The sequence below is a fragment of the Leucoraja erinacea genome, chromosome 15 (assembly GCF_028641065.1).
Source record: "Leucoraja erinacea ecotype New England chromosome 15, Leri_hhj_1, whole genome shotgun sequence".
In the NCBI taxonomy this organism is placed as follows: domain Eukaryota; kingdom Metazoa; phylum Chordata; class Chondrichthyes; order Rajiformes; family Rajidae; genus Leucoraja; species Leucoraja erinaceus.
The window spans coordinates 650,903-670,050 of NC_073391.1; the positions used below are offsets into that span (position 1 = coordinate 650,903).

The 19,148-nt window shown below is 40.7% G+C and overlaps 1 protein-coding gene across 5 annotated transcripts in view; it reads right to left on the reverse strand.

Annotated features, from left to right (window-relative positions):
* Nucleotides 1–19,148, reverse strand: part of LOC129703887 (kinesin-like protein KIF20B) — a 75,760-nt gene that overhangs the window by 19,844 nt on the left and 36,768 nt on the right. For all 5 annotated transcript variants that reach the window (XM_055646570.1, XM_055646569.1, XM_055646566.1 and 2 more), the window contains 7 exons: nucleotides 13,701–13,848; nucleotides 12,733–12,973; nucleotides 9,823–11,032; nucleotides 7,823–7,961; nucleotides 4,171–4,293; nucleotides 3,125–3,259; nucleotides 2,768–2,867 (listed from right to left, as the gene is read on the reverse strand). In XM_055646570.1, the coding sequence (XP_055502545.1) occupies nucleotides 2,768–2,867; nucleotides 3,125–3,259; nucleotides 4,171–4,293; nucleotides 7,823–7,961; nucleotides 9,823–11,032; nucleotides 12,733–12,973; nucleotides 13,701–13,848 (2,096 nt within the window). The remainder of the gene's footprint in view (nucleotides 1–2,767; nucleotides 2,868–3,124; nucleotides 3,260–4,170; nucleotides 4,294–7,822; nucleotides 7,962–9,822; nucleotides 11,033–12,732; nucleotides 12,974–13,700; nucleotides 13,849–19,148) is intronic.

Consider the following 19,148-nt stretch of genomic DNA (forward strand, 5'->3'; position numbering starts at 1 on the left):
AAAGTGGGATGTGATGTGATGACAAGAGTTCGGGGCATGCATGATGCTGTAAAGCGCAAGGCAGGTGGTGTAAGTAAGTTTGGATGATGAGAGAAATTGAGCAGCTTGGCAGGAAAAGGAGGCTGCATGGGGCAGGTGCTTAATGAGTATTTCTCCTGTTTTTATTGTGGAGGAGGACATGAAGTTGAATTCTCTGCCCCAGAGGGTGGTGGAGGCAGGTTCTCTGGATGCTTTCAAGAGAGAGCTAGATAGGGCTCTTAAAAATCGCAGTCAGGGGATATGGGGAGAAGGCAGGAACGGGGTACTGATTGGGGATGATCAGCCATGATCACATTGAATGGCGTTGCTGGCACGAAGGGCCAAATGGCCTACTCCTGCACCTATTGTCTATTGAAGTATATTGAGGATTGACTGAGATATACAGATGAGGTGCCAGAAGACTGGAGGGCTAATGTTGTGCCTCTATTTAAGAAAGGCTGCAAAGGCAAGCCTGGGAACTACCGACCAGTGAGTTTAACATCTGCAGTCGGCAAGTTAGCAAAGAGGGTTTGGAGGGATGAGATCTATGCACATCTGGATAGACAGGGGCTGATTAGGGATAGTCAGCATGATTTTGTACGTGGGAGAGTGTCTCACAACTTTGATTTGAGTTTCCTGAAGGTTGATGAGGGCCGAGCCATAGGCATTGTCTATATGGATTTAAGCAAGGCATTTGATAAGGTTCCACATGGTCGGCTTCTCTGGAACATTAGATTGCATGGGATCCAAGGAAAGCTCGGCGACTGGATAGAAAATTAGTTTCATGAAAAGAAACAAAGGCTGTTTTTCAGACGACAGACCTGTGACTAGTGGTATGCCTCAGGGATCAGTGCTGGGTTCATTGCTGTTTGTGGTGTATTTCAATGATTTGGATGAGAATGTACAAGGCAAAGCAAGTTTGCAGATTATACTAAAGAGGGTGGTAATGCAGATAGCGAAGATAGTAATGTAGATAGTAAGTTATTATAACTTAGAGCAGGGTAATTTTGTTTGAGCATGTAGGCAGATCAATGGTTAATGGAGTTTTGGGATGTTTTGCTACCTCTTCATTGTGCATTTGATAATGTGCAAAAACATCAGATCCTTGGACTATATCTTAAGATATAATTCTTCTGACAAATCATTGGTTATGTGGAAACGGGTGGAACAGACATTCTCCCCGAAGAACCGGCAGTGTTTTTGATGCAGATATGGGGGTATAAATTCGCCGTATCCTCAACGTTCTAAATGGTCCCGTTCCAGAAAATCCCACTTGCAAGCTGATTTAAATGGCCATTAATTTACAGGTATTAAACATTAAATTCCTTCCATTTGGCCTATAACCCATGATAATGAAATTAAAAAATTATAACATAATTCTGAATTCTTGTGTGAATGTTATTTGGATTCTTAGGCTATTTAAAATGTTAATCTATTCTTACGAAATGGATAGATGTTTAGATCTAGTAATTGAATTTTGTAATTAGCTACAATTAGGTAACTAACTAATTATACGCTTTAACTTCAAGTCATCTAAGTAAGATTGTTTCATATTTGTTTCAGAATGCTTCAATCTATAATAACTGAAAATTTCTTTCAGTTCTCTTAAATTTTAAGAAAGTTATCAACCTTTAAATGTTCTCGATCACAGCTTTTGTGTTAAGTCAATGAAAAAAGCAATAGGGAACAAGATGCCAATTCCCAAGTATGAAAATGGCCATAAATGTTTTAATACTGAAGATATGAAAGTGAATTAGGTGTCAAATTAAACTTCTTTTTATGCTTTATCTGATGGGATAAATTAAAGACTTGATTTTTAAAATCTCAAAATGTTGTAACATTGCTACAGTATATGTATGAGATAACAAGGGAAGATAGACAGTGGTCAGAAGATCAAACACAAGAATAGCCACATTGCAAACATCACAGTATAGAGGTTAAAGGAAGAACCAGTGAGAAATGGTAATGGGGAGGCTAGTAGAAAGCAATTTGTTCCACTTTACTATTGCTCAAATACTGATGCTCAAAGGGGAGGATTTTGTCAGAGGTGCAGAGTCAAATTAGAATCCATTTGGTATGTTAGCAACCCCCCAAAAAAATCCTTTAATACTATCATCACCTCCTCACACGGGTTTCTATCAAAGCTAAGATGGTGAAGCAATCATCAATGTTTAAGAAGGAACTGCAGATACTGGAACAATCAAAGATAGACAAAAATGCTGGAGAAACTCAGCGTGTGAGGTAGCATCTATGGAGCGAAGGAATAGGTGACGTTTCAGATCGAGATCCTTCTTCAGACTGATGAGTGGATGGGGGGGCGGGGGCAGAAGAAAGGAAGAGCTGGAGAAAGTGGGCTGTGGGAGAGCTGGGAAGGGGAAGGGAAAGAGGGAGAAAGCAAGGACTAATTTCAGGGAGTCATTGCTTTCTCCCTCTTTCCCCTCCCATTCCCAGCTCTCCCACAGCCCACTTTCTCCACCTCTTCCATGCTTCTTCCCCCACTAGTCTGAAGAAGGTTCTCGACCCGAAACGTCACCCATTCCTTTGTTCCATAGATGCTGCCTCACACGCTGAGTTTATCCAGCATTTTTGTCTACCATCCACAAATAAATGATTGTTGATTAAATTAAGGGACAATCTTCTAAACATTTAAACTGCATTCAAAAATAAATTCTGTACAAAATCCTTAATATCCACATAAAAGCAGATGTTATTAAAAAATATCACAATTATTTTCAATTTCTTTAAATACCTTTGGAAGTAGTCTGTAAAAGACATGCAGTTTCTTCTATCTTAATATCAGCAGGCATGGTGCATGAATCAGGTGTCATTTTGTTTCCTTTCTTTGAGCCCTACATGTCAAAGCATCATTATTAAAGCAATGCAGAAATCAAATAAACGTGTTGTGTAGAACATTCTGTAAAATCTGATTATATTGTTCTGTAAATTGAATCATGAAACACGTAATGACATGATGGTGAACACATTAAATGCCTTTGCGTAAACCCCCCCCCCCCCCCCCCCTTCCCTCCCAATAAATACTGATCACTCAAATCTTAAAATAAAAAAAAAAGATTACTTACTAACAGAACTCTGGGATCACACTAACCTGCTGTTCCCTCACTTGGCATAGAGTCTTACTCTCGTCTAAGAGCTTTTCCAGTTTTCTTAAAGCAGCCTCTTTCTCATCCAAAGTGATCATTAGCATTTCGATCTTTTTCACATTAGCTTCATTACTGCACACCTAAAGCCATTACGATTAAAATATCATTAATGGTTTAAAACGTCTTTTTAACCATTGAACTGAAAGCAACATTTGCAAAAGATTGACCTATTAATATGATACAACCAGAGAAATTACCATAGATTTACAGAATGCCATCCTAAAACTGGATGGTCAAACTCGGAAAGCTATGTGAAGACAACTGATGAGTAATACCAGGACACAACTTCATGTGCAGTACACTAAATCTTAACTTAGTTTATTATTGTCGCATATACTGAGGCACAGTAAAGAGCTTTAGTCTACGTATGAAATTAGGTCTTAAAAAAAAAGCATTGTTTTGCCACCTTCACAGTGGCTGTTTAGCAAGAATTTATGAGTGCATTAAGTGGCTTGAGGAATCTTGGCAAGGCTTTGTGGAAAACAAACTATTTGCTTAGGAAAGAACTGCAGATGCTGGTTTAAATCGAAGGTAGACAAAATGCTGGAGGAACTCAGCGGACAGGCAGCATCTCTGGAGAGAAGGAATGGGTGACATTTTGGGTCGATACCCTTCTTCAGACTCTAATCTATTTGCTTAATAGACTTCAGGACTCAAGAATCAGATCTAAGAATGGGTCTGAACCTTCAAGAAAATTAACTGAATTATTAATACAAATGGCTTTGCTATTTCCCAACTGGATAGAAATCATATATTAATCATATATTTTAAATAATGTGAAGGAAACACATTCAGAGATTTTTTACCTCTTTCTCAGATTTCCTTGACATAAGAAATCTGCTCCAGCATTCAAATCTGATCATGTCTGATCTAGTTAATTTCCACTTTCCCAAGATCCAATAACCCTCAGTTCCTTTATGCTCCAGAAATGTACCCAAGCTTTGAAAATACATACATCTAAACATTTAGAACAATATTTAAACAAACACACCTTTTTAAATTGTTGAATCATTTGCTCTTTAGTCTCAAGCTCCTGAATCATTTGATTCTTTAATCTCTCAAGTTCTGAAACTTTATTTCTCAGGGATTTTTCTTCTTCCCGCTTCGTGGAAATCTGAAATATTGAGAAAAACGCCTGAAATAAAAACTTCCCTTTAATAACAATAGCCTTAAATAACAATAAACAAGGCAACGTCTCACTTTCTTCCTCAGAAATGTTAAGCCCCAGTTTCATCACTGCTTGTCTACTGACTGCAGAGGCTCATGTTCCATTCCACTCTGCCAATTTATGTGATTTCCCAGTAAGTTTCACAAGATCCACGTGTTAATACTTTTCTCTCCATCAAGTGACAGCAAATTTTGAATTTCAACACAAACTTACTGAAAGCTCTTCTCTATCATTTTTTTTTTAATGTGCTGCTGAAAAAGTCCATTAATTTAATGTGAACTTGTCAAATTTCCCCAACACTTTTGCTGGTAAATATGTCCATTAACATTTCCCAAGGTAGACCTGGCATAGAAGCAACAATTCAGTGTGTCTGGAGAGGTGTGGGAAGGGAAGCTCCAAAATAGTACTAAATACAACATTTAAACAACAATTATTTGTGTAAACCATTTAGTTTAAGTGTAGTTATGTATTCAACGCTTTCAGTTTAATTTATATTCATTAAAAAATAATAAATTCAATACTTGATCAGTTTCTAGTTTATGAATAACAAACCTATGCCAAAATGAACATTTGGGCAAATGTAGTAGCTGATGGCAGAGGTAGTGGTAGAAGGGGGTCACGGCTTAGTTAGCAGTCAGGGATTCAGCAGTTTTGTGAGTGGGCCGAGCACTATTATTTTCCCCCTCCCATCAACCATGAAATACCTTGCTGGGCCTCACCAATAGGAGTGGTTCAGTTTGGGAGCACAAACTGACAAACTCACAAATGTAACTCAGCTGTTGAAAATCACAAGGCAAAAATCACGAGGCAAACTAAAGGGAATTATAGGTTAGTTAGTCTGATTGGTAAAACTTTCCATTCCATTATTAAGGATGGTGGTCAGCAGGGTTTTGCAAATCTGCTGGAATTCTTTGAGGAAGTAAATAGTAGGATAGATAAAAGGACTATCAGTGGACATTGTTTACTTGGATTTTCAAAAGGCCTTTGATAAGGTTCCACAAGTGAGGCTGCTGAACAAGATAGGAGCCCATGGTATTACAGGCAAGGTACTAAATGGATAGACAATTGGCAGAAGGCAAAGAATGGGAATAAAGGGGGACTTTCTGTGTGGCTGCCAATGACCAGGGGTCAGTGATGGACCCGTTACTTTTGATGTTATATGTTAATGATCTGGAGGAGGGAATTGATGGCTTTGTGGCCACGTTTGTGGATGATATGAAGATAGGTGGAGGAGCAGGTAATGTTGAAGAAGCAAGGAGGGTGGTGCAAAAGTACCCTTGGACAGGTTGAGAGAGTGGGCAAAGAGATGGCAAATGGAATACATTGTAGCAAACTGTGGAGACATGCATTTTGTTAGACGGAGTAAAGGCATAGACTATTTTCTAAATGCGGAGAGAATCCGAAATAGGAGGTGCAAAGGGCCATGCAAGATTCCCAAAAAGTTAATTTGCAGTTTGAGACAGCTGAAAGAAAGCAAATGCAATTCCAGCATTAATTTAGGGGGACGCAAGCAAGGATGTAATACCGAGGCTTTATCAGGTGCTGGTGAGGTCAAATTTGGAATTTTGTGAGTAGATTTGGGCCATTCAACCCAATGAATTCCACAGATTCACCATCATCACGCTTCATCTCCCTTCTAAAGGTATGTCCTTTTATTCTGTGGCTGTGTCCATGGTCCTAGACTCCTGCACAAGTGGAAACACCCTCTCTACATGGGCTTCTCATCATTCAGTGAGTTTTAATGAGATAACCCCTCATCGTCCTAGACTCCAGAATGTACAGGCCCAGAGCCGTCAAATGTTCATCATACGTTAACACAAATCTTTTCCAGGATCACTTTCATAAACCTCCTTTGGGTCCTTCCTACCTACGCCAGTACATCCCACCTTAGATATGGGACACAAAACTGCTCACAATACACAAATGCGGTCTGACCAGTGGCCTATAAAGCCCTGCATTTATAATCCTCTCAAAATGAATGCCACCATTGCATTTGCCTTCCGTACTACCGATTCAACATACAAATTCACCTTTTTTTAATCCTGCACCAGCACTCCCAAGTTCCTTTGTACCTCCGATTTCTGAATCACTCTTCCCATTTAGAAAATAGTCTATGCCCTTATTCCTAATACCAGTGCATGACCATACATTTTGCAATATTGTATTCCATCTGCCACTACTTTGCCCACTCTCTCAACCTGTCCAAATCCTTCTGCAGATCCCGCTTCCTTTACACTATATGTCACTCCACCTATCTCCGCATCATCTGCAAACTTTGCCATAAAGACGTCAATTGAATCATTCAAATCATTAATATACAACATGAAAAGTAGCGGACCAAACTCAGAGCCTTGCAGAACACCACTAGCACCGGAATCCAACCAGAAAAAGCTCCCTTCATTCCTACTCTTTTTGCCTTCTGCCACTCAGACAATCTTCTATCCATGCTAGCATCTTCCCTCTAATATCTGAAGAAGGATGTGCTGGCATTGGGAGAGGGTCCAGAGAAGGTTTACAAGGATGAACCTGGGGATGATTGGGTTAACGTATGAGAAGTATTTGAAGTGCTCTGGGCTTGTACTTGTTGAAGGTTAGAAGGAGAAAGGAGTATCTCATTGAAAGCCAGTGATAATGAAAGGCCTAGATAGAGTGGCCATGGAAAGGATGTTTCCCGTAATGGGAGAGTCTAGCACCAGTCTCAGAATAAAAGGACATAACTTCAAAATGGAGATGAGAGACAATTTCTTTATTCAGAGGATGGTGATTCTATGAAATTTCTTGTCATTTATGGTTGTAGAGGCCAAGAATTTGGCTATTTTTAAGGCAGAGATTGATAGTCTCTTCATTAGTACAGGTGTCAAAGGTTAAGTGAAGAGAGACAAATGGAATTGAGAGCAAAAAAAGATAGATCGGCCATGCTTGAATGACGGAATAGACTCGGTGGGATGAATGGCCTAATTCTGCTCCTATGTCTTATGGTCAAGGACCACAAAATGGTAATAAATATTTTGGACACAGATCATCAATGAATGCAAATGGCTAAAACTCTGGTGCATTAGCTTTCCAGACCAGTAGGTAAAACCATTAAATAATATCATCTCAATTAAAGTATGCAACTACTAATCTAATGACACTAATGTCAATTGGCTTTGGAACAAACCATATTAGAAATAACACTGAATTAAAGCAGACAACATTTTCGGAATGTTGGAACAGAAAATCTCATGACAGCAGTATTAAAGTGCAACAATTCTATAGACCCAAACTAGTAATGGTGTACATTAAATATTTAAAGATGCAATCTGTATAGACAATCAAACTATTATTTGTAAATGTGTTCACCTTCATTAAAGATTCCTTCATATATGTTATTTGTTCACAATTTTGGATACTGAAATTGCACATTGATCTTGAATTTACATTTCAGGTTTTCAGCAGATTGTTTTTTTAAAAAATGGTTAACAATTAGACTCACGTCTGTCTCTACCCATTGGATTTGTTTCTTGGCATCCACATATTTTTCCTTGAGTTCTCTGTATTCCTCATCTTTTCTATTCAGGTCATCTGAAAGTTTTTGACATTTTGAGGCACTCTCAGCAAGTTCACTTCTCAGCCTTTAGTAGACACAAAAATACAAAATTATATTACAATTAAAATATGGTAGCAAAAGAAGAATTTTAGATATAACCAACTTAATCAAAGATTAACATACATCTGCCTGCTATTTATACAGGGCAAGTGCAAAAGGATCAAGAGAGATTTTAACTTGAATACCTTTCATATCAAGTTGTTATACAGCAAGGTTACATTGGAAATACTCATAATAGATTCTACAAGTTCTGGATTTGAATCAAGTTGATTCATCAGTACAGAAAGGAATGAATATTCTATGCCATGTTCAATGTTATCATCAGATGGTAAGTACAAAAATGACAATACTACTGGCTCTTACATAGAGTAATGCAGCAACACTAACAATACAATTGCATGCTGGGTTGGCACCACTGGATGGCTTGCATGACATCTGCTCCAGTCTGAGAAATTGCAAGAATGGCAGCCACCCATTTTCCAATGCCCATTCTTGTTATATTTGATGCTTCCTCTTATCTTTCCACCATCAGACCATGTTCCCACACTGCACCCATTTCCTACTACCACCCTTGGCACAATTCATCTACTGGGCTGGGGCCTCGCTGGTTGACGAAGCGCGCGGCCAACGTCCCATGGGTCTGCAGAGCCGGCGACTGGGGCTCGGATCACGGAAGAATCCGGAGAGGACCTGGTGGCGATAGTGGAGAGGTCGGCATGGCGATCGATGATGGAGCCGACCGACAGACGAGGACGCACCACGTGGGAGTGAGGACGCCACTGCCGAGGGAAGGAACAAAGGAGGACCTGGTGTGGGGGGGACTGTCGTGAGGGAGGGGGAAGAACAATGGACAATGGAGGACCCGGCGTGAGTGGACCGCCGTGAGGGGGAGAACAAAGAGGGGCCTGGAGCAGGAGTACTTTGTAACTTTGCGAGCACCCTTCAAATTTGCACACCTTGGGTAGGCAAGCAAAGGATTTCACTGTGACTTGCCACATGTGAGAATAACATATTTAATTTAATTCAAATTTTTAAATCAACTAAAATGATTAAATCGAATTCAAAGAACTATCTCTGATTCCGTAGCTCCATTCAAATGCACCTATGAGTGACAGCTCCCTGCAAAGATGCTTATGATGAGTGGATCTGGGTAGGTGATAGGGAGTGGGGATGGCCAGGAAGATGTTCAGATGAAGTGGTGGGGGGCAGTGAGGAGTGGTAGGAAGAGCCAAGCAGATGATGGGAGGTTTAAACAGATGATGGGATACACTGACTGGGTCAATGCTAGGGGTCAGACAGGTGATTATGATCAGGGAGATGTAGGGGTTTAGGAATTGGGATGATGGTGGGTGTGCAAGGCAAGTCTGAGGATATTTGAGCAGATAAAATGATGGTTATGGGAGGTTGCTGGAGGACGGAGATAGCTGTGGGGATGGGATAGAGTTGGACAGCGCAGGCCTTTATTCATATAATTTGGGGTGATGTTGTAGTACAGGGAAATGGATCCCTAGTGGAATGAATAATACCTTGTGCGTTACATCGCAACATTCCAATTGTGGTTTTTCCTCAGTCCCCCGACCACTCTCCACCCCCCCACCTTTCTCTCACGTACTCCTGGTGCGATCTTCCTTTGGGGTGCCAAATCCACCTGTTTGCAAAGACCTTTGACCCCATTCTTTCCATTTTCCCCCATTACTATACCCAACTCCACAAGAAACTGCAGAGTTGTGGATCAGACGATTTAATTACGTTTAAAGTTAGTGATGTTATTGTTGTTCCAAAGTAATACTCATTACTCTCATCAAAAGCCATTCTTGAGAATTGGATGACCATCTGTAGAATTTTGAGAACTACATTTACCAAATAATGTATTTCATAATACTTACTTTTTAAATTCTAAATGTTTACTCTCCAGTTCTTCTACCTTTTTGGATATTTTTTCTTCTGCAGCACACCGGTTTTCTTTTTCTTGTCTGACTTCTTTCTCAAATCTAACTTCCTGAGATTTGACATTTAGTTTAAGATCATCAACATATTTGTCCAAGTCAAGACATTTCTTTTCCCTGCATTTCAAACTATTTTGAAGTTCATCAATCAGTCTCCCCCTCTCCTTCAATTGCTCTTCACATCTGGTTAAATCGTCTTTATTCTTTGAGATTTCCAACTCTTGAGCTTCCATTATACATTGATAATTTTTAACCTCTTTCTCAAGTTCTGCAGTATTTTCTTTTCTTTGTATTAGCACTTGCATTTTATTTTCAGTCTCTTTCAAACGTGTTTTCAACTCTTGAAATTGGGCATCTTTTTCCTGAAGCAACTTCTGAGTTATAGTTTCATTTCCTTTCAGTTCAGTACATTCAGTGTGAAGGTCTTCCCTTTGCTTCTTCAATGACTTGAGTTCTTCATCCAATTCTTGAATTAGCTGTTTTTTTTGGGAAGACGATTGAATTTCAACCTCGCGTTCCCTCTGCAGTCTTTCAATTGTCTTATGGAAGGGACTACTGTCTCGTCTTTCCACCACAGACTTTGCCTGATCTAGTTCTTGAGCAAGTATGGATATTTGTTTCTGTAGAGATTCAATTTCTGTTGTTTTCTTCAGAATATCTTTCTTTGTGTTTTCCAGGAGATCCTTTGTATGTTTCAGTTCTAAAGCACACGATTCTGATTCCTTCTGGAAATCACTTAGCTTGTTTATTTTATCTCCCAATGCTTTATTTTGTAGTTCTCTCTGTGCAACTTCATGCCTGCCCAATTCAATCTCAGTCTGGAGCTGTTTAGTTTTTTGAGAGTGACTCGCATTTACTTCCTTTTCAAAATTAAGCTCAAGTAATAATTTTTCATAATTTGAATTTTGGTTACCAATCTGTTCTGTTAGTTTGGAAACTGTCTCAGCTGAAGAAGTTAGTTCCAATTTAAGCCTCTGATTCAATTCATCTTTTGAGATATGCTCCTTGGTGAAATTCTCTTGGACTAAATCTAACTGATCTTTCAAAAACTGTATTTCTTTGTTTAAAGTGGTCAATGCACTCTCTTTATAAGTTAATTCATTTTTCATCCCTTCAACTTTTTGTTCAAGAGTTTTCACGCTGAATGCACCTAGAAAAAGAAAAGAAAAACACGTTAGTTGCCAAAAAAAGCTATTAAAATTTAACATTTGGTTATCAATAACAAAAGCATGTAAGCCAATGCCTTTGTGTGAAAAAGGTTTCAAAGGTATTCTTAATATAACGAGCAAAAATGGGTTTTCATACTAAAGTCCACTGACTGTATTGACAAAAAAGGTATTGCTTTTTTAGGGGAGGGGGAGGGGGCGGCTAAAAGAAGAGGAATGGGAGAAAGAGCACCATTAATACAGCACCTTAATAATATTGCATGCCAGAGTGAAACAAGCACAATTAAAAGTTAAAGAACTACATGGCCATTATGTTTTTTTAAATATGTGGTAATAGTATATTAAATATACACATTGAAATAGAAATGGCAAGCTATACACAAAACAATCATTTGCACAATCTAATTATAGATTTTGTGGATATGACTGGTAGAATAGATATGGAAAGAACTGTGGATATGATACACTTGGATTTTCAGAAAGCTTTTGACAAAGTTCCACGCGAGGCTTTAGCATGAAAAATTAAAGCAGTTGGCATTCAGGATAATGCATTGGCCAGGATTGAAAACTGCTCAGAAAAAAATCATATTGTTTCTTATCTAGGTTTTGGGGTGTTTAGGCAAGTTCATCAAAATTACATGCAAATCCATCATGGCACTGCAAAAAGATTTAAGCAGCTTTAAAATGCTGGAGTAACTCAGCGGGCCAGGCAGCATCTCTGGAAAGAAGGAATGGAGGACGATTTGGGTCGAAACCCTTCTTCAGACTGAGAGTCACGGGAGAGGAAGGCAGATTTGGAAGGGCAATGTGTGAAAACAAGAGATCAAACGGGTCAAAGATTCAGGAAAATGTGGAATGGATCATTGTAAGCTGAGAGAAATGTGACAAGGCAAATAATCAGTAAACTTTAAACAGGAGGAGAATGAAATTAGTCGGAGAACGAGGACGGGGCAGGGTCTCGACCCGAAACATCACCCATTCCTTCTCTCCAGTGATGCTGCCTGCCCCGCTGAGTTATTCCAACATTGTGTCTCCCTTTAGTTACAAAACTGATTTGTGCTGCTTCTTTTAACTGCTATATTTAATCCTGACCCGATCTGTCACAAAATGTTGCACAGTATAGCATCAGGTTGTATCAGTTTATTGATTGAAGCAAAATAAAATTCTGTTGCTGTTGGTGGTTCACACCATCTTGTAAATATGTATTTTTTGGTTGCTGGCATTGTTTTAACTTAATGCCCATCGGTATCATGTTAGTGGTATAGAACATGGAAGATTTTTATAACGTCATCAAAATTGGCTTTGACGTTACAAATATGCATTGTTAAATCCTACAAAAGAATAGTTTTTAACTTAGAAACCTTTTCCCTAGCACAACCTCCTTTCTATCACCCCAATTCTGTTACTCCCAAAATGGGTAGACCAATTGAATCTTTCCCCTCCTTTTCTGAATTCCTCATCAGATGCTCAGAGATCTTTTATCTCTGTACCAAGTAAACAACAGACACTTTGGCCTGGACACAATTACAACAATGACCATTCCTGTGCTACAACCTTTATGCTACTCAGTTTTCATATACTTTTCACTACATTTACCCTAAATATAATCAATAGTGCAAAATTAAATATAATTCATAAACAATATTATGTTTAATTATAGCACACCACTTCTACTGAGACTTACCAGCAGTGTTATTCTTATTCAGTATTTCTTTGGTTTGGTTAAGCTCCTCAATGGCACACGCCAAATTAGCTTCCAGTTGGGCAATAGTTTCTTCAGGATCTGGAGCAGATGCTAGATGTTGACGGATTATTTCTGCGTGCTTCTTGATTTCAGCAACATCTGGCTCCAAGGACTTGATGTATCCCATAACATTAGTATTAACCAGACTTTCATGTTTTGATGAAATTGAAGTCTTGCACAACTAGCATTGTAAATGAGAGAGAAAAAACTAAACAGTAAGTTTATGTTAATGGAAAAATGCTCAGTTGAGAGGTTTCCTATGCAAAAGGAATCATACATGTCATGGAGATACTTCAAAAAAAATTCACCAGGTTAATTATCAAGATGTTTTGTGAATCCATGGCATTAAAGGTAATACAAGTATCGATACAGGTTTGGCAAGTAAAACAGCCTACTCAGTTTTGAAGGAAAGTGATTTAAACACTAGGTTAAGGGATTTGACTGATTAGGCACCAAGAGAACATTTCTCCCATGTAGGTGCAACAGATATTGTTTCAGAATAATATTTACCCATCTAAGATGATGAGAAATTCTTGGGTCTCTATTTGTGAGCTATGGAGGCTGAATAATTGAATGTCTTCAAGGTCAAGAGAGACAGATTTTCTTACTGTACAAGTGTTGAGACTTTTGGGAATACGTAGGAAAATGGGGTTGAGGTCCTGATCCACGGTCAGCCAGAGAAAGATCTTTGGAGCTGGCTTAGGGAACCACACAGTCCAGCCCTACTGTTCAGTGCTTAGAATAAAACTTGCAGAGGAATTGCACAAAGAAACTGCATAACTGTTCAAAGACTGATATACCATTCAGGGTCAGATTTTTATTCAAAAAATGACTCAAATTAATATTTTAAAAGGTTGTTTATCAAAAGTACAGATGAAAATCTCAATTAAGAACTTAAACATACCCACCTGACCAATTTCTGAGTTGGAACATTCTTCAGGAACAGAATCATCAATTTGATCAATAGCAGCATACGTCTTGACTAAAGTTTGAAATAAATCATTGCGTTTTTCAATTCTATCTTCTGACCATCTGCTATCTTCCTTTGCATGTTCACTGGAAAGAAAATGTGACAATCCATAATGAACAAAAAAAAGAAATTACAATATATCTACAAAAGTGGTGGAAATGCACAACAGGACAATATCCATCTGTAGACAATTCCATTAAGATTAAAGATAGACACAAAATACTGGAGTAACTCAGCATGTTAGACAGCAGTTCTGGAGAACATAGATAGGCGACATTTCAGCTCGAGAATTAGGTGATTGAAGAGGGAAAAGAAAGCTGGAAGAGTGCAGAAGCAGAACAAGGCGTGGCAGCTAGCCAGATTCTTCTTTCGTGTCCATCATCTATGTTTCAAATGTTCGGCCAGGCTCTTGCACAGTCAACAGTTCTCGATTGCCACCGCTAGATCTTACAGGCAACATTGGTCACCAAGAAGTGGGCATCTTAGTAGGAGTGGCATGGATTGTACAGATGTTCCACATTCACATTCTGCATCTGCATAGCCCCATTTGCTCATATTGGTCTTACATCGGCCCATCCCTGTACAAAGCCTATTGAGGGACGTCCAGTCACACTTGTGACCTAGTTGTACACAAAAATGCTGGAGAGCCGTGGTGAGAGGAGTTACCTGGGCGGTGAGTTAAAAATCGAGCGCGGGGCTTGCTTTCACAGAGGCCCGGGGAGCCGTTGGTGAGAGGAGGAGTTACCCAATCTGCAGCGTTCCATCACTTCCAGAGAAGGGGTCTGGTGGAAGCCTCTGATTGGTGGAAGTGGACCAGAGAAAGCAACTGATTGGGTGCAACCCCAGGTTTGCATTTCTGCTTTCAGGTTGAGGGTTCAGCGAGTTGAGGGTTCAGTGAGTTGAGGGTTCAGTGAGTTGAGGGTTCAGCGAGTTGAGGGTTCAGTGAGTTGAGGGTTCAGTGAGTTGAGGGTTCAGTGAGTTGAGGGTTCAGTGAGTTGAGGGTTCAGTGAGTTGAGGGTTCAGTGAGTTGAGGGTTCAGCGAGTTGAGGGTTCAGCGAGTTGAGGGTTCAGCGAGTTGAGGGTTCAGCGAGTTGAGGGTTCAGCGAGTTGAGGGTTCAGCGAGTTGAGGGTTCAGCGAGTTGAGGGTTCAGTGAGTGAGTTGAGGGTTCAGTGAGTTGAGGGTTCAGTGAGTTGAGGGTTCAGTGAGTTGAGGGTTCAGTGAGTTGAGGGTTCTGTGAGTTGAGGGTTCTGTGAGTTGAGGGTTCAGTGAGTTGAGGGTTCAGTGAGTTGAGGGTTCTGTGAGTTGAGGGTTCAGTGAGTTGAGGGTTCAGTGAGTTGAGGGTTCAGTGAGTTGAGGGTTCAGTGAGTTGAGGGTTCAGTGAGTTGAGGGTTCAGTGAGTTGAGGGTTCAGTGAGTTGAGGGTTCAGTGAGTTGAGGGTTCAGTGAGTTGAGGGTTCAGTGAGTTGAGGGTTCAGTGAGTTGAGGGTTCAGTGAGTTGAGGGTTCAGGGTTCTGTGAGTTGAGGGTTCAGTGAGTTGAGGGTTCAGTGAGTTGAGGGTTCAGTGAGTTGAGGGTTCAGTGAGTTGAGGGTTCTGAGTGCAGTGAGTTGAGGGTTCTGTGAGTTGAGGGTTCTGTGAGTTGAGGGTTCTGTGAGTTGAGGGTTCTGTGAGTTGAGGGTTCTGTGAGTTGAGGGTTCTGTGAGTTGAGGGTTCTGTGAGTTAAGGGTACAGTATTTATTAGTAAAGGTACAGTTTAAAGGATAAAGATTTTTATAGTGTGAGGGAGTTGATTTAATTTGGGAGTAAGCTATGTCAGTGGAGATTGGCCCCGTGGTTTGCTCAGCCTGCAACATGTAGGAGATCAGGGATATGGTCGGTGTTCCTGGTGACTACGTTTGCAGGAAGTGTGTCCAGATGCAGCTCCTGGCAGACCGCATTGAACGATTGGAGCTGCGGATGGATTCATAGTGGAGCATCCACAATGCTGAGAAAGTCATGAATAGCACGCACAGTGAGTTGGTCACACCGCAGGTAAAAGGTAAGAGGACAGAAAGGGAACGGGTGGCCAATAGCCAGCATAGCAGTAGGCAGGTAGTGCAGGAGTCCCCTGCGGTCATCTCCCTCCTAAACAGGTATACCATTTTGGATACTGTTGGGGGAGATGGCTCATCAAGGGAAGGCAGCAGCAGCCAATTTCATGGCACCATGGGTGTCTCTGCGGCACAGGAGAAAAGAAAAAAGAGTGGAAGGGCAATAGTAATAGGGGATTCAATTGTAAGGGGAATAGATAGGCGTTTCTGCGGCCGCAAACGAGACTCCAGGATGGTATGTTGCCTCCCTGGTGCAAGGGTCAGGGATGTCACTGAACGGCTGCAGAACATTTTGGAGGGGGAGGGCGAATAGCCAGTTGTCGTGGTGCACATTGGCACCAACGATATAGGTAAAAAAAAGGATGAGGTCCTACAAGGTGAATTTAGGGAGCTAGGAGATAAATTTAAAAGTAGAACCTCAAAGGTAATAATCTCTGGATTACTACCAGTGCCACGGGCCAGTCAGAGTAGAAATAGGAGGATATTGCAGATGAATATTTGGCTTGAAAAATGGTGCAAGGGGGAGGGATTCAAATTTCTAGGGCATTGGAACCAGTTCTGGGGGAGGTGGGACCAGTACAAACAGGACGGTCTGCACCTGGGCTGGAATGGAACCAATATCCTTGGGGGAGTGTTTGCTAGTGCTGTCGGGGAGGATTTAAACTAATGTGGCAGGGGGATGAGTGCAAGAGCAGAGAGGCAGAAGGGTGTAAAATGAGGGTAGAAGCAATAGGTAGCAAGGTGAAAAGTAAAAGTGGCAGGCAGACAAATCCATGGCAAAAATCAAAAAGGGCCACTTTTCAACATATTTGTATAAAGGGTAAGAGTGTTGTAAAAACAAGCCTGAAGGCTTTGTATCTTAATGCAAGGAGCATTTGTAATAAGGTGGATGAGTTGAATGTGCAGATAGTTATTAGTGAATATGATATAGTTGGGATCACGGAGACATGGCTCCAGGGTGACCAAGGCTGGGAGCTGAACATCCAGGGATATTCAATATTCAAGAGGGATAGACAGAAAGGAAAAGGAGGCGGGGTAGCGTTGCAGGTTAGAGAGGAGATTAACGCAATAGAAAGGAAGGACATTAGCTTGGAGGATGTGGAATCGATATGGGTAGAGCTGCGAAACACTAAGGGGCAGAAAACGCTAGTGGGAGTTGTGTACAGGCCACCTAACAGTAGTAGTGGAGTTGGGGATGGCATCAAACAGGAAATTAGAAATGCGTGCAACAAAGGTAAAACAATTATAATGGGTGACTTCAATCTACATATAGATTGGGTAAATCAAATTGGCAGAGGTGCTGAGGAAGATGATTTCTTGGAATGTATGTGGGATAGTTTTATAAACCAACATGTAGAGGAATCAACGACAGAGCAGGCTATTCTAGACTGGGTATTGAGTAATGAGGAAGGGTTAGTTAGCAGTCTTGTTGTGCGTGGCCCCTTGGGCAAGAGTGACCATAATAACGTTGAGTTCTTCATTAAGATGGAGAGTGACATTGTTAATTCAGAAACAAGGGTCCTGAACTTAAAGAAAGGTGACTTTGAGGGTTTGAGACGTGAATTGGCCAAGATAGACTGGCAAATGATTCTTAAAGGGTTGACGGTGGATATGCAATGGAAGGCATTTAAAAACTACATGGATGAACTACAATTGTTCATCCCAGTTTGGCAAAAGAATAAATCAGGGAAGATAGTGCATCTGTGGATAACAAGGGAAAATAGGGATAATATCAAAACAAAAGATGAAGCGTACAAATTAGCCAGAAAAAGCAGCCGACCAGAGGACTGGGAGAAATTCAGAGTCCAGCAGAGGAGGACAAAAGGCTTAATTAGGAAAGGGAAAATATATTATGAAAGAAAACTGGCAGGGAACATAAAAACTGACTGCAAAAGTTTTTATAGATATGTCAAGAGGAAAAGATTAGTTAAAACAAATATAGGTCCATTGCAGTCGGAAACAGGCCAATTGATCATGGGGAACAAGGACATGGCAGACCAATTGAATAACTACTTTGGTTCTGTCTTCACTAAGGAAGACATAAATAATCTGCCGGAAATAGCAGGTGATCGGGGGGGTGAAATGAGATGGAGGAACTGAGTGAAAACCAGGTTAGTCTTGAAGTGGTGTTAGGCAAATTGAGTGGATTAAAGGCCGATAAATCCTTAGGGCCAGATAAGTTGCATCCCAGAGTACTTAAGGAAGTAGCCACAGAAATAGTGGATGCACTAGTGATAATTTTTCAAAACTCTTTAGATTCTGGAGTAGTTCCTGAGGACTGGAGGGTAGCTAATGTAACCCCCCTTTTTAAAAAGGGAGGGAGAGAGAAAATGGGGAATTACAGACCAGTTAGTCTAACATCAGTGGTGGAGTCAGTTATTAAAGATGGGATAGCAGCACATTTGGAAAGTGGTGAATTCATTGGACAAAGTCAGCATGGATTTATGAAAGCTAAATCATGTCTGACAAATGTTATAGAATTTTTCGAGGATGTAACTAGTAGAGTGGATAAGGGAGAACCAGTGGATGTGTTATATCTGGACTTTCAGAAGGCTTTCGACAAGGTCCCACATAAGAGATTAGTTTACAAACTTAAAGCACACGGTATTGGGGGTTCAGTATTGATTTGGATAGAGAACTGGCTGGCAGACAGGAAGCAAAGAGTAGGAGTAAATGGGTCCTTTTCAGAATGGCAGGCAGTGACTAGTGGGGTACCGCAAGGCTCAGTGCCGGGACCCCAGCTATTTACAATATATATTAATAATCTGGATGAGGGAATTGAATGCAACATCTCCAAGTTTGCGGATGACACAAAGCTGGGGGGCAGTGTTAGCTGTGAGGAGGATGCTAGGAGGCTGCAAGGTGACTTGGATAGGTTGGGTGAGTGGGCAAATGCATGGCTGATGCAGTATAATGTGGATAAATGTGAGGTTATCCACTTTGGTGGCAAAAACAGGAAAGTAGGCTATTATCTGAATGGTGGCCGATTAGGAAGAGGGGAGATGCAACGAGACCTGGGTGTCATGCTACACCAGTCATTGAAAGTAGGAATGCAGGTGCAGCAGGCAGTGAAGAAAGCGAATGGTATGTTAGCATACATAGCAAAAGGATTTGAGTATAGGAGCAGGGAGGTTCTACTGCAGTTGTACAGGGTCTTGGTGAGACCACACCTGGAGTATTGCGTAAAGTTTTGGTCTCCTAATCCGAGGAAAGGCATTCTTGCCATGGAGGGAGTACAGAGAAGGTTCACCAGACTGATTCCTGGGATGGGAGGACTTTCATATGAAGAAAGACTGGA